This window comes from Lithobates pipiens, unplaced genomic scaffold, assembly GCF_037356315.1.
Source record: "Lithobates pipiens isolate NorthernLeopardFrog02 unplaced genomic scaffold, aLitPip1_a1.2 Scaffold_13, whole genome shotgun sequence".
NCBI classification, from domain to species: domain Eukaryota; kingdom Metazoa; phylum Chordata; class Amphibia; order Anura; family Ranidae; genus Lithobates; species Lithobates pipiens.
This window is the reverse complement of record NW_027507718.1, coordinates 527679691-527693780: the sequence shown is the minus strand read 5'-3', so window position 1 is coordinate 527693780 and position 14090 is coordinate 527679691. Positions and strand designations below refer to the sequence as shown.

Below are 14090 nucleotides of genomic sequence, written 5' to 3'. Positions count from 1 at the left end.
TAATAGTCTTAAATCAGATATGTGTGTAGATGTAGCAGTCCTCGTGCCGTGTGCCAAAACTGTTACTAGTTTTTTTTACTCCTAAATTCAGCCCCCACCTTCTCCTAAAATCTAAAAAGGTTTGTTGTTTGTCTTCTAGTTCCACAGAAAACCACAGGCTTTTAATAAAACATTTTCCCTCCCACCTCACTCGCAAGGGTGGGGGTTATTCAGTCACTAAATTGACATTCTTGCAGTGTGGGCAAAAAGTGTGTAAACCTATTTTAACATATACAATATAAGTTTTCTTTAACTTTTAAATCAAATAAATCTATATTAGTATAGATGTTATTAGTAAGAACATTGCATTTTAGATGAATATATCTTAAGCAAGAAATAGAGTAATATAAAGGACTTATCTCTGAACACATTGAACTTTTACATCTTTAGGCGAATGCTTCCTTCCAAGCCCCTGTACACACAGTCGGAGATTTCGACAATCTTGTCCGACGGGTCTTGTCCGACGGATCTTGTCCGAAGGATCTTGTCCGACACCATTGCATACACACGGTCGGACTAAGTTGTCGAAAAATCCGATCATTCAGAACGTGATGACGTAATTTCGTTACGATGGGACTAGGTTCAGGCTAGTAGCCAATAGCTTTGATGTAGGAATTTGATCTGAGCATGCGTGGCACTTGGTCCAATCAAAATTCTCTACACATGATCGGAGTATGTCCGATCGAACCAGTTGGTCGGAAAATATTTCCAACAAGTTGGAAAATTGGGTCCGACGGATATTCCGACGGAATCAGTCCAATGCATACCACACACAGTCGGATTATCCAACAACACGGTCCGATAGGACACATTCCGATGGATTCTCCGACCGTGTGTACAAGGGCTTACAGATGGGGGAAGGTGAAGGGAAACCAACTAATTATTGCCATATGCAAGCTATCCCAAGAAATGCTTATGGGCTTATAACCGCATATATATTTTCACAAGTATAAAAATCTTATACAATTTCACTTTTTCCATACATAGAGATGTAATGTACATTTATAACTCAATTGTATAATATTTAATCCATTCATTAATATTCTAACAGGGGTGCAGCCACACACACAAACATAGGGCAGATGAATCGGCAGAAGGTCCTATTAGGAGAGACCACTTGTTGGGTTGGTGCAGCATGGTGTGGCTGAAGCATGGTGAGGCCCAGCATGCCATAACCAACATATTGAAGAACTCACAAACAGTAACCTGGAGGGCGCTCCCCTGACTGGGAGCTTTCAGTCAATGCAGCAGTAGGCCCAAAATGAAGGCCACGCTTACCAGGGGAAGTGGATTACAGCCTGGCCAGTCCAACCCAAGAGGGAGCTTGCAGTGGTGCAAACTTAGGCCCTACTTTTCCTACTGCTAGTGCTATCCCTGACAGGCAGGTGTGCACTCCCTACATGAGCCACTTCACAAAATGTGTGCCAAAACCCAGGGACCTAAACATACTCTGCATGATGCAAGATGGCCACCAGGGTCACCTGGATGCAGCATAGCCAACTCAGCACTGCTCCAGGGAACCAAAGAAACAGTTTCCCTTGGTTTCCCCTCCAGCTGCAATACTGATCTGGAAGAGTGCCACCTACAGTGGAAAAATAGACTGCACTTGCCTACACTAAATAGACGTTGGACAGAACAGCCAGCTAAATCTGATCCTAAGAGAGCAATCACAGCATTTCCTTGCTGCTGAATCTGAATGTTGCCCCTTTGGAAGCAGGGAACAAAAATGCCTGAGCCTTTGGGCAAAGAATCCTTAAAATGTTCAGGCAGCAGCTCCTATGGGACCCCCTGCAACAACAAGACCACATCTTTGGCCTAGCGCACTTCAGTTATCCACTCCAGCTTGGTTCCTAGGGCTCTCCACACGTGGCTCATGCTGGGATCAGTCCCAGACAATTCTCCACACAGGCCCCTTTTCAGGGAGAAGTCACAAGAGAGATAGTTCTGCAAAGGCGTGCCCAAACATTTATTTTCTCCCTTGACAAGAGGTCTGAAAGCTTTTCAACACATCTGTTACAACTGTTGGCAGGTCAAAAAAATTAAAATTATTTTGTAAATAAGAGTACATCCTAACATCAGAATCCCAATTACATCATGTTCTCCATCAGAGTCCCTATTAGTGTGCCCCAAACTCCCCCCTACATCAAGGTCCCCATCAGAGTTCCCCCCACCTTACATTAGTGCCCCCAGCAAAGTAATCTGTACCACAGCAAGACTTACAGCCTGGCTGTAGCAGCAGGGCAGATGCCAGGAGGCAGAACAGGTTTGAAAGTGTGGAGGTTACATCTTCCTGTGAATTCTGATGTAATCATGCCATTCGTTTCTAGGGCACTGGCAAAAGCAGAGACCATAGGCAGCTTCTTTTGACTGGAATCCTCAATCATATATTAAGGATACACCACTGACCCTAGTTGGGAGGCAGATAAAAACCTTGTAGCAGGCCAGATGTGGCCCACAGGCAGTAGTGGAGACCATGCCTCAACACCATCAGGAGTTGATAAAGGTTTATGTCCCCACTTGGATGGGGTCATAAACAAATGCTGTATGACAACTTCAGGTTAGGATACATAGTTATAGTTAGTCAAGTTGAATAAAGACCACTCCAACCTGAGTGTCGGTGCGTGCATACAATCCCTGTACATTGTGTCTCATTTAAATGCTCCCCTATTATATATTTATTGGTACCCGTATAGTGACGGCGATTTATGCAACACTCCACATGCATCGCATACTCACATTGGTCCCTACCATAAAGGAGCCCACAACCTAAGGTCCCCCAACTCACATTCACATACTAGGGCCAATTTTGGACAGAAGCCAATTAACCTACCAGCATGTCTGGAGTGTGGGAGGAAAGAGGAGTACCTGGAAGAAATCCCCACAGGCACAGGGAGAACATGAAAACTCCAGGCAGGTCGCGGTTGGGATTCGAACCAGCAACCCTTTTTACTGCTAGGCAAGAGTGCTACCCACTACACCACAGAGATTTTAGGGTAAACAGCTCCCTTATAAGGGAAGGCATCTCTATAATGTTGAGGACACATGAATGTGGTCTTGTCTGGTCATTAGCAAGTGCAGAGGAAGGAGAAGCAAAAGAGCAAAAGGCCCTGTGTGCACTGGGCGAGTCAGCCCCACTCACAAAAGACAGCTGCACAGGATAGGGTTGCTACAATGAAGGGAAAAAAAAAACTCTGAAGGAATAATAAGTGCAGATCAGAAAGGATTGGTTTCCTTACCTTGGCCTCAGTCTTGTCCTCATTGGTGTACTGGATTGGAGTGATGTTACATGGACTCTCGATCTTGTGAATGCCGTAGGCAGATTGGAATTGGACCTTCAAACTCAGTGTGTATGGGAGATCACTTATTGGCACATTGGGTAGAGTGGCTGTTATGCTCACTTTTTCACCTTAAGAAGAAATGTAATAAACCCAATAAGTAGGAATTGGTATGTCCCAACTTTTAATTTATATCGTCATTTATGAGTCATTGGCTTTTCTGACCAGACTCAAATGGACCAAACTGTTACGATATCCCCTTACCGACACCCCTGCATAGCTACACCATGAACACATGTGAAGAGGTGGGTGGCGAGTGCTTCATTGGATTATGACCGGCACAAAAGTGGCACCACAGGCCCCCAAAGATGGGAAACGATAAGACCACAAAAAGGATAGAAAATACAACATTAGCCAGTCTGTTGAGAAGTGGTTAGACGTGCAGTACTGGGCTCCAACCGGAATCTTAAATCACATTGGGGGTCATTTACAAAAGGAAAATCCACTTTGCACAAGTCACTGTAGATCCAAGGGGGACATGCAAGGAAAATAAAACAGCATTTTAGCTTGCACACGATTGGAGGATAAAATCAGCAGAGCTTCCACTCATTTCAGATCTACCCCTTAGATTTAGAGCGACTGCACTTTCAAGTGCACTTTCGGTGCAAAGTGGATTTGCCTTTTGTAAATAACCCCCCATTGTGTTTGCCTTATGCATTTCTACCTGCTTTTGTACATCCTCTGGTATCTGGTCTCCTACGGCGACTATGTTGGTAGGTTAGTTGCCTCTAGTTAGTTTGTACATGTAGATTTGTGTATAAAAAAAAAATAAAAAAAATTTACACAAATATTTTAGGAGCCAACATACAGGTGTGCCTCAGCTCTCTTCAGAGGGCATCAAGCCATTCACCAGATGAGCTTACACTTTGTCCCCCACCCCCAAGTCACACACTATTATACATTGATATAGTTCTGACAAATACTGCAGTGCTGTACAGAGAACACTGAACCATAGACATGGGCGCCGTCAATAAATTTGTTTCGTTCTGTTCCGTTTAGATTCGTAATAAAATTAATTCGTACTTCTTATCCGAAATTCCGTTCTGTTTTGTCGAAAAATACAAATTGTCGTTAACGTGTACGAACGTTCTTTACGATGAATTTAAAGGCAAAAACATTGCTCATTATGCTCATTATGACTTGCAAAAGACTTCTGTAATAGAAGTCAATGTAAGTTGCCTGAAGACATCAGTGAAGCACTTTCCTCCTCTCTGGGCAGTCTGCCAAGAAAAGATCAAAATGATACAATGTTTCTTCTTCAATGGGCTGAACTCCCTGTGTAGAAGTTCTCAGTTTAACCATTTAAAGACTAAATCTTTTCTGACACTTGTTGCTTACAAGTAAAAATCCAGTATTTTCTGCTAGAAAATCAATCAGAAGCCCCAAAAATTATATATATTTTTTTTAGCAGAGACCCTAGGGAATAAAATAGTGGTTGTTGCAATATTTTATGTGACGCGGTATTTGCGCAGAGGTCTTTCAAACGCAAGTTAGCCCTTTTTTTTTTGGTCGACCTCTAGAGAGCAATGACATTAGCAGCGTGACATACAGCAATGGCACCTGCACCGTGATAGAGCGATCTGACACCAGCACCGTGATAGAGCGATCTGACACCAGCACCGTGATAGAGCGATCTGACATCAGCACCGTGATAGAGCGCACTGACACCTGCACCGTGACATACAGCACTGACACCTGCACCGTGACATATAGCACTGACCCGTGCACCGTAAGCAGCCCCAGGAGGAAGTCAGCATAGCACAGGGATGGTGGGAGCCCCTCATAATAAGCAGCCCCAGGAGGAAGTCAGCACATCACAGGGATGGTGAACTTTACAAACCTACAGGTCATATTTGCAGCCACAAAATAATTACTAGCTGTGCACACATAGTCCCACCACATGGCCAATGACATAACACATGTATGAGGTGAATCTGGGATCGACAACTACAAGCATTCTTTTTTTATATGTGAAATTCAGAAAATTCAGGAATCTTGAGACAATGGAGGCGAGGGAAGGTGAGGGTAGGCAAAGAAGAGGGTGCAGGAGATTATCACCAGCACCGTGATATAGAGCACCGACACCTGCACCGTGATCATGATTATGAGGGGCTCCCACCATCCCTGTGCTGTGCCGACTTCCTCCTGGGGCTGCTTATTATGAGGGGCTCCCACCATCCCTGTGCTGTGCCGACTTCCTCCTGGGGCTGCTTATTATGAGGGGCTCCCACCATCCCTGTGCTATGCTGACTTACTTCTGGGGCTGTACTGTCCTCTGCTGTGCATATTATGAGGGGCTCCCACCATCCCTGTTCTATGCTGACTTACTCCTGGGGCTATACCGTCCTCTGCTGTGCATATTATGAGGGGCTCCCACCATCCCTGTGCTATGCTGACTTCCTCCTGGGGCTGTACCGTCCTCTGCTGTGCATATTATGAGGGGCTGCTTACGGTGCTGGTGTCAGTGCTGTATATCACGGTGCAGGCGTCAGATCCCTCCAACACGGTGCAGGCGTCAGATCACTCCATCACGGTGCAGGCGTCAGATCACTCTATCATGGTGCAGGCGTCATTGCCGTACGTCACGCTGCTAATGTCAGTGCTCTCTAGAGGTCGACCGAAAAAAAAAAGGGCTAACTTGCGTTTAAAAGACCTCTGCGCAAACACCGCGTCACATAAAATATTGCAACAACCGCTATTTTATTCCCTAGGGTCTCTGCTTAAAAAATATATATAATTTTTGGGGCTTCTGAGTGATTTTCTAGCAGAAAATACTGGATTTTTACTTGTTAGCAACAAGTGTCAGAAAAGATTTAGTCTTTAAATGGTTAAACTGAGAACTTCTACACATGCAGTTCAGCCCATTGAAGAAGAAACATTGTATCATTTTGTTCTTTTCTTGGCAGTCTGCCCAGAGAGGAGGGAAGTCCTTCACTGATGTCTTCAGGCAACTTACATTGACTTATATTACAGAAGTCTTTTGCAAGTCATAATAAATCCGGAATTCGTTAACAAAAGTTTGTATTCTGTACAGAATTCGGACGCGCGGCAATTCGTATTTCGGATCCTCCCGAAGGTATGAATTTTGGGAAATTCGTACGACTTTGAGATTCGTACGAAACGAATTGCACATGTCTACTGAACCAGTCACATCAGTCTCTCTACCAGAAGAGCTTAGACGCCAATATCCCCCCACATCAGTCTCAGCCATGTAAGAATACTACATGCTAAAATTCCAACCAGCGTATCATGAATAAAAACCATTCTGGCTCCATGTCCTTGCATGAACTTGGCATTAGGGGTTTAGCATTATAAGGGCATCATAATACCAATGATCCAAATGCAAATAATATCAGCAAATACATTGCAACATTAACCACTTCAATACCGGGCACTTAAACACCTTCCTGCCCAGACCAATTTTGAGCTTTCAGCGCTGTCGCACTTTGAATGACAATTGCGCGGTCATGCTACACTGTACCCAAATGAAATTTTTATCATTTTTTTCCCACAAATAGAGCTTTCTTTTGGTGGTATTTGATCACCTCTATGGTTTTTATTTTTTGCGCTACAAATAAAAAAATACCGAAAATTTTGAAAAAAAAAATGTTTTTTTTTGTTTCAGTTTCAAAACTTTGTAAATAAGTACGTTTTCTCCTTCACTGATGGGCACTGATGGGGCTACACTGATGGGCACTGATAAGGTGGCACTGATGGGCACCAATGTGGCACCAATGAAGTGGCACTGATAGGCGGCACTGATGGGCGACACGGATGGGCGACACGGATGGGCGACACGGACGGACACTGATAGGTGGCACAAATTGGCACTGATAGCTGGCACGGATGGGCGGCACGGATGGGCGGCACGGATGGGCATGGATCGGCGGCACAGGTGGGCATAGATAGGCGGCACAGGTGGGCATAGATAGGCGGCACAGGTGGGCATGGATAGGCGGCACAGGTGGGCACTCAGGCGGCACAGGTGGGCACTCAGGCGGCACAGGTGGGCACTCATAGGCGGCACAGGTGGGCACTCATAGGCGGCATCGGTGTTATAGTAATGGATGCCAATCAGTGCCAAACAATAATGCATGCCAATTAGTGATGCCCATTGTGGCCACTGATTGGCATCCATTATGGGCACTGATTGGCACCCATTGTGCTGACTGGCACCCTGGTGGTCTAGGGAGGATTATGGATTTTTATTACCTTTTCCCTGGTGGTCTAGTGGTGTCCCTGGTGGTCCAGTGTGGGCATCCTCGGGGGGGCTGTGCTGATAATCAATCAGCACAGACCCCCCCTGTCAGAGGAGCAGCCGATCGGCTCTCCTCTACTCGCGTCTGACAGACGCGAGTGAGGGGAAGCCGATCACCGGCTCTTCCCATTTACACTGTGATCAGCCGTGATTGGACACGGCTGATCACATGGTAAAGAGTCTCCGTCGGAGACTCTTTACCGAGATCGTAGTTGCCGGGTGTCAGGCTGACACCCCGCAACAACGATCGCCGCGATGCGCGCCCCCGGGGGCGCGCAGCGGCTCATAATCCTAATCACGTCATATGACGTCCGGTTAGGATTATGAAACCACTTTGCCGCCGTCAATTTGTAATAGGGCGGCAAGTGGTTAAAAGACTCCAGGGAGTGTTCGGTCTTTTAGTTGCACGCAAACGTACCCAACCCAAAGCTCCAAACAAACCACTAAACAAACAGATGATACATACAGCAAAGAACCATTCCATATGAAAAAGGCTTTCCATTTGTCTATTCAGGCCGGAGATTTACACAGCTCTGCAGAGGACCTGCTTTTCCCTCATGGGATGGTGGCGGTAGGAGTTGAAGGCCTCCTCCCCCCCCCCATTGATTAATTTTAGTAGGGGAATTGTGATAGTTCAAAAAAAAAAAAGGTCAGCTGATTGGGAATGTTCTGGAAGTTCTGAGGGGGTTCTTGAGCCTAGGTCATGCAAGATCACCTGATCCCACTAAGGAACATTACAGAAGATCCCAGGACCCTTATTTAAGCAGGAGGCTGAGGAGGTGGATGTTTGCAAGTCAGATATTTGAAGAGCATCCTCACAGATTGAGTATTTAAAAAAAAAAATGTTATGGTGAATTGTTTGAGTGTGAAAACCAACAAACAAGACTGTGGATGTTCTTTATCCAGTTTTGGCACGTCTAGTGTTTTGTACATTTGGAGTTTATGCTGCCCATCATCCCATGTCTGGTCACTTCCGCTTTCAATGAGAAAAACGTTGTCACTTTCACATCTGAAAATCATGTAGTGTTCCCATATTTTTGTCCAACCCGTACGTCTGAACAAAGTATAGCCACTTAGTGCTGCAACTTGCAAGTCAATTCAAGCCTTTACTGGACGTATTCCGAACCATAAATTACCCCACAAGAAACCGTAGACTCCTCACCTTTAAAACTTCACAGAAATATGCTCTTACCTTTTGGGGTATATCGGGGGTTGAGCACAGCGGGTAAAACAAAACACACAGCTCCATCCGCCTCCACTGACAACTCCCGCACGTAATTCATGGTGACCTCGGCTTCCTGACCAGGAGGAAGATTCCCAACGCTGATACTGAATATGTCCCCAGAACTCTCATCTTCCTCCAGAAGAAAGGCCTGTTGACCCTGGCTGATGGCTTCATCGTAGGTTTCTTTAGCCTGAAGAGCAATAAGAATGGCAAGAGGTTAAACATGAATGCAAGCCTCATGGATTGTGCTCATTATCCCTTCTGTATTGTAAAAAAAATATATATATATAAAAGTCCTGGAATTTATTCCATTATTAACCACTTGCCTACTGGGCACTTCACCCCCTCCTGCCCAGTCTAAAAACAGATCCCCTTCAATGAGCGCCCAATAGAGGACGTCAATAGATACCCTCCCAGAATGGGACGACTGTGCTGTAGCCGTCTTTGGGATATAGCGCAATTGGTTAATGGAAAACATTGGGATCATACTGCAAGAACAGCAAAGATATGCTGTACGTTCAAACCTTTATGGACACCTGACCATCATTACTATGACATCCTAAACCAAAACCATGGTTAGTGCTCTGGAGCTGGCCCTCAATTTGCCTAGCCTTCCTTTTTCTGGGAAGTCTTTTTACAAGATTTGGTTGGGAGTGTGTGCCCATTAAGCCAAAAACCATTTTGAGATCTGGTATTTATGTTGAATGAGAAGACCTGGCTCACAATTGGGTTTCCAATCGATTCCAAAGGTGTTCAGTTGGATTTAGATTAGGGCTCTGTGCAGGACACCCACGTTTCTCCACACCAACTAAGCAAACCATGTCTTTATGGAACTTACTTTATATACAGGGGCACAGTCAGCACAAAATGACTTCCCATAACAGTTACCACAAGGCTAGAAGAGCACAGCTGACTAAACTGTCTTTGTATGCTGTAGTATTAACAGTACTCTTCCATGGAAACACAATTTGGGTAGAGGGCCATATACTTTTATGGCCATTAGTAGTTGTGATGGTCAGGAGACCACAAACATTTGGACATGCAGGGTATGGAGAGGGTCTGAAGGAAGTTAACTAAAGTGGAGCGAGGTCACTCACAACTAAAAAGGTGCTTGTATGCCACAAAGAAGTGCATCTTAACAATCCAACCTTGCTGACCCCCAGCCCAGCCCCCATCCCCAGACCCTTCTCTGCCCACTTCCACAATCCAGTCTGCCTCCTCTTATATTCCTGGACCTTTGCTTCTCTCTTCCACGATTAGATCTCATTCCCACATCCTGGTCTCACCCCTTCTCTATACACTCCACTATCTGGGCTGTATACTTTATAATGCTAGGCTCAAACTGTGGCAATGTGCATGAAAATGTGGAAATGAACATCAGTGTGCTGTGGTGCCAGTCACACCTTGCCTTGGCCATGCATTGAGGTGGAATTTGCATGATAGTGACAAAGGTACAATATACACTCCTTGTGGTGCGTTGGGCAGTCCATTCAAATAAATGGGCTACCTTTACGCAACACTAAATTTTGGCATAATACAACAGTGTAATGCCTTCCCAAGACACCACCTTCAGCCATGTTCACTGCTCACTCCAGTGTCAAGCTTTTTTGCCTACAGCAAGTCATTTTGTGCCATGAATGGACCAGATTGTGGTCTTTGACCTCCAGTCAAATTGGACCCAAACCTCCCCTGTCCAGAGGTTTAACTAATAAGAGGTCTTAGCCCTTGTACACACGGTCGGAGAATCTGTCGGAATGAGTCTTATCGGACTGTGTCGTCAGATAATCCGACTGTGTGTGGTATGCATCGGACTGATTCCGTCCGAATCTCCGTCGAACCCAATTTTCCAACATGTTGGAAAGATTTCCCGACCAACTTGGCCGGACGGACCTAATACGATCATGTGTAGAGCATTTTGATCGGACCAAGTGCCACGCATGCTCAGATCAAATTCCTACATCAAAGCTATTGACTACTAGCCTGAATGTAGTCCCGTCGTAACGAAATTACGTCATCACGTTGTGAAAGATCGGATTTTTCGCCAACTTGGCCCGACCGTGTGTATGCAACAGTTTCGGACACAATCCGTCGGACTAAATCCGACGGGCAAAATCCGACGGATTTGGTTGGCAGAATCTCCGACCGTGTGTACACGGGCTGATACATGTAATCCTGAAAATTATTCAAATTTTATATGTGGTGCCCACAGTGCTGCCTCTTCTCTGGACCACCATACAGTAGTAGTAGTAGTAGTAAGTACTCTGAATCAGTTTAATTGGTGGGAATTCTATGCAAGCCCCATTCGGTACCGAACTCTACTGCCATACATTGGCCTGTGTGCAAAATGTTGAAAGCTGTTCTACTCCTTCCTGCCTCCAGGAGCATCCTACTGATCACAGAGGCAGACCACATGTATGGACGAATAAAGAACTGCAGGAAGGAAGGGACAGTCCTATTCCTACAACTTCTCTTGCTCAAGAGCTGCAAACTTTAGCATTGCATAAAAGACAGACTGAAGGTTAGTAGGTTGTTCGGCACTGTAGTGACGTTTCCTGAATAGCATTTTTACACCCTCAGAAATGTGTCCAGTACCTGCTTCTTCTCCTGGAGTTCGGCTACGATCTTCTTCCGCTCTATTGTGGCCTCAAAGCTGTAGACTGCTGAGTCTTCATCCATGGGGAAGACAAAGATGGCTTCCACCGCCTTCTCCTCCTTGTTCTTATACTTGAGAGTTGCAGATACGTCCGCCACAAAGCCTTTCACCTGGACATCAACCCAGATCCCCTGCAGAGGGACTGGACACACAGAAGCACATGCATTTACTTCAATTATACGGTGCTACCACCAAAGCTTGACAGAATAGCATCACTCAGTCTATAGTTGCAGCATTTGCAAGTCTTAACATTTGGAAAGAAAATAAACCCATTGATGGTTGAAGCGGTGGAGGTGCCTCTGCTATTCGAACCACCACTTTTAAGCTCTTCTTCCTGCAACCCCCGACCAAGTAAATCACCCCCTAGAATCTCATATGGGGACCTAGGACTTGGACCCCTGAGGCATTGAGGGGCCAACTCTATTCTGTGTGGAGATGGGTGTATGTCAAGAATACCCCTATGTAAAGGGGTATTCTTGACATACACCCATGTAAGATTGCGTGTTGGGTTAAACAACCTTGCCAAAATGCAAGTTACCATGTTTATTTCTTATATCTAAACCAACACGCTGTGACAGAGCGAGGCTCTGTCCCTGTGAAATTGGAGGAAAGAGGGATCTCCAACCCTGTGTCCAGGTCTTGGTGATAACGAGCAGGGTGTGTGCCCAGCTGCACACAGGCCATATAGTGAGGGATGGTGGAGTGGAGTAGCTTGAAGCTGTGTGCGTCCAAAGAGCCCAAAGCTGTGTGCGGTGAAGGGTTGAAGCTGTGTGCGTCCAAGGAGTCCAAAGCTGTGTGTTAAAGGGCTTGAAGCTGTGTGCGGCCAAGGAGCCTAAGACTGTGTGCGTCCAAGCAGTTTGGTGGACGGAGCAAGTACCTATAGCAGCACTACTGCTGAAGAGTAGCCAGGTGGGCTAGCATTTTCATTTGGATTTTTTGTGTATTTAATGTAAGTTTGGACCCCTGCGTGGGATTTCTGGATGAACTAATCTTTTGTTTTCTTATAATAAACGTGGGCTACCAGGCCCTTAACCATAAACGCCTGCCTGATGTGAACTAAAAAATGCATCTACCAATTGAGCTAAACACCCCAATGTCACAAGTGGTGTTCGAATGTGGGCATTAGACGGTGGAATCCAGGTCCTTGCTCTACAGTAAGTTCAAGTCAGGAACTATTGGCTGTGTGTGGAAGTGCAGCCAGGCAAAAGGCATTGCGTGGTGCAGGTGGTGTACCTGTGAATGAAAAGTAAATTTTTTTTTTTCTTGCTATGAACTGGGTTTGTGTGCATGAGACAGCACAATCAGTGTGTGCAATGTGCAGGTGAGGAAAGCTTGCATGAAGAGAAAAGCAACTTGCTTTAAAAGAGACACTATCATTTTCCTGGACTGTTTAAAGTTGTTCTGAAGTCTCTAAGTATGGGGCGGTCAAAGCTCCTAAAAGAGGCAAGGTTTGCTGAAATGAGAGACAGAGCTCTGTGGTTGGAGGGGTTGTTACCGCCCGAACGAGCCCCATACATGCCTGATCAGAGTTTATCAAGGAGAAAAAGGGCTGGGGTTGTCCCTAGCAACACTGGTGCAATGAGTGCACAGGTGACTGCTGTTATGGAGAGTCCACCAGCATTTGAATCTGCAGTGGATTGGTGCAAGCGGCATTTAGCAGCACTGAACCAAGCTACAGAGGAAAGGAAGCCAACCCTCAGTGCAAGGGGAAAGCTGCTGGATGTCCATAACTGGAAGAGGGCTGTTGTTGCCCCTGGCAAAGCTGATGCAGTTAAAACAGCTATTGTGAAAGATGTGAATGTGTCACAGCATGAGACGGGATCCAGCAGAGAGAAGCCCATGCTATATGCAAGGAGCGAGGCTGATCAAAGGCTGAGGATGAGAGTGGTTGCCCATAGCAACGCAGAGGAAGCCAGTCGGGCTGTCTCTGTACCATGGGCTATGTCTAATAAGGATCGTGGAAAGTGGCTTAAGGAGGAGCCAATTTATCATGTTGGAGAGAGCCAGCAAAGTTCTGCTGGGAGAGTGCGGTCTCCCATGGCAACCGGAGTGAAATTTATGCCTGAAGGGAGCTGCAGTAGAGGTTTGGTTCAGCGTCCCCACAAAGAGGCCTGTGCATTCCGGCCAGCTGGGAATCACCAGGAGAGAATCGCTTTGGAAAAAAATCGTCCAGTACCATGCCTGGAATGTGGCCAGCTGGGGCATGGCATGTTTTCTTGCCCTAGGTTGTGGAATACGGCTGGAGATAATGTTGCTGAGAAAGTGTTGTCTGTAGGCCCAGATTCCGGTGAAAATATGTTTGCAGTCACCCCTAGCAACAAGAAGTTTCCTGTTGTGCCTGCCGGGGGTGCTAAACGGTGGGAGATGCCTGCTGTAGTTTCATCCCATGGCCACCAGGAGGAGTTGGCCAGTAAAAGTGCAGCAGAGGACTGGTGCATAAGACGACGTACTCAAATGAAGATGGTGACCCCAACTACTGCGGTGGGTAAGACTGTCATTAATGAAATGATGGCTGGAACTGCTGATTTCATATATAAAAGGACTGGTTACGAGACTGTCCATGATGATGTGAGAGTGACC

General features: G+C 45.9%; 1 protein-coding gene across 1 annotated transcript in view; it reads right to left on the bottom strand.

Annotated features, from left to right (window-relative positions):
• LOC143975948 (von Willebrand factor A domain-containing protein 5A-like) overlaps positions 1–14090 on the bottom strand; it is an 86608-nt gene that overhangs the window by 54127 nt on the left and 18391 nt on the right. Inside the window, exons 3-5 of the mRNA XM_077478477.1 lie at positions 11450–11695; positions 8825–9047; positions 3276–3445 (exon numbers count right to left, since the gene is read on the bottom strand). Coding sequence (XP_077334603.1) covers positions 3276–3445; positions 8825–9047; positions 11450–11695 — 639 coding nt within the window. The remainder of the gene's footprint in view (positions 1–3275; positions 3446–8824; positions 9048–11449; positions 11696–14090) is intronic.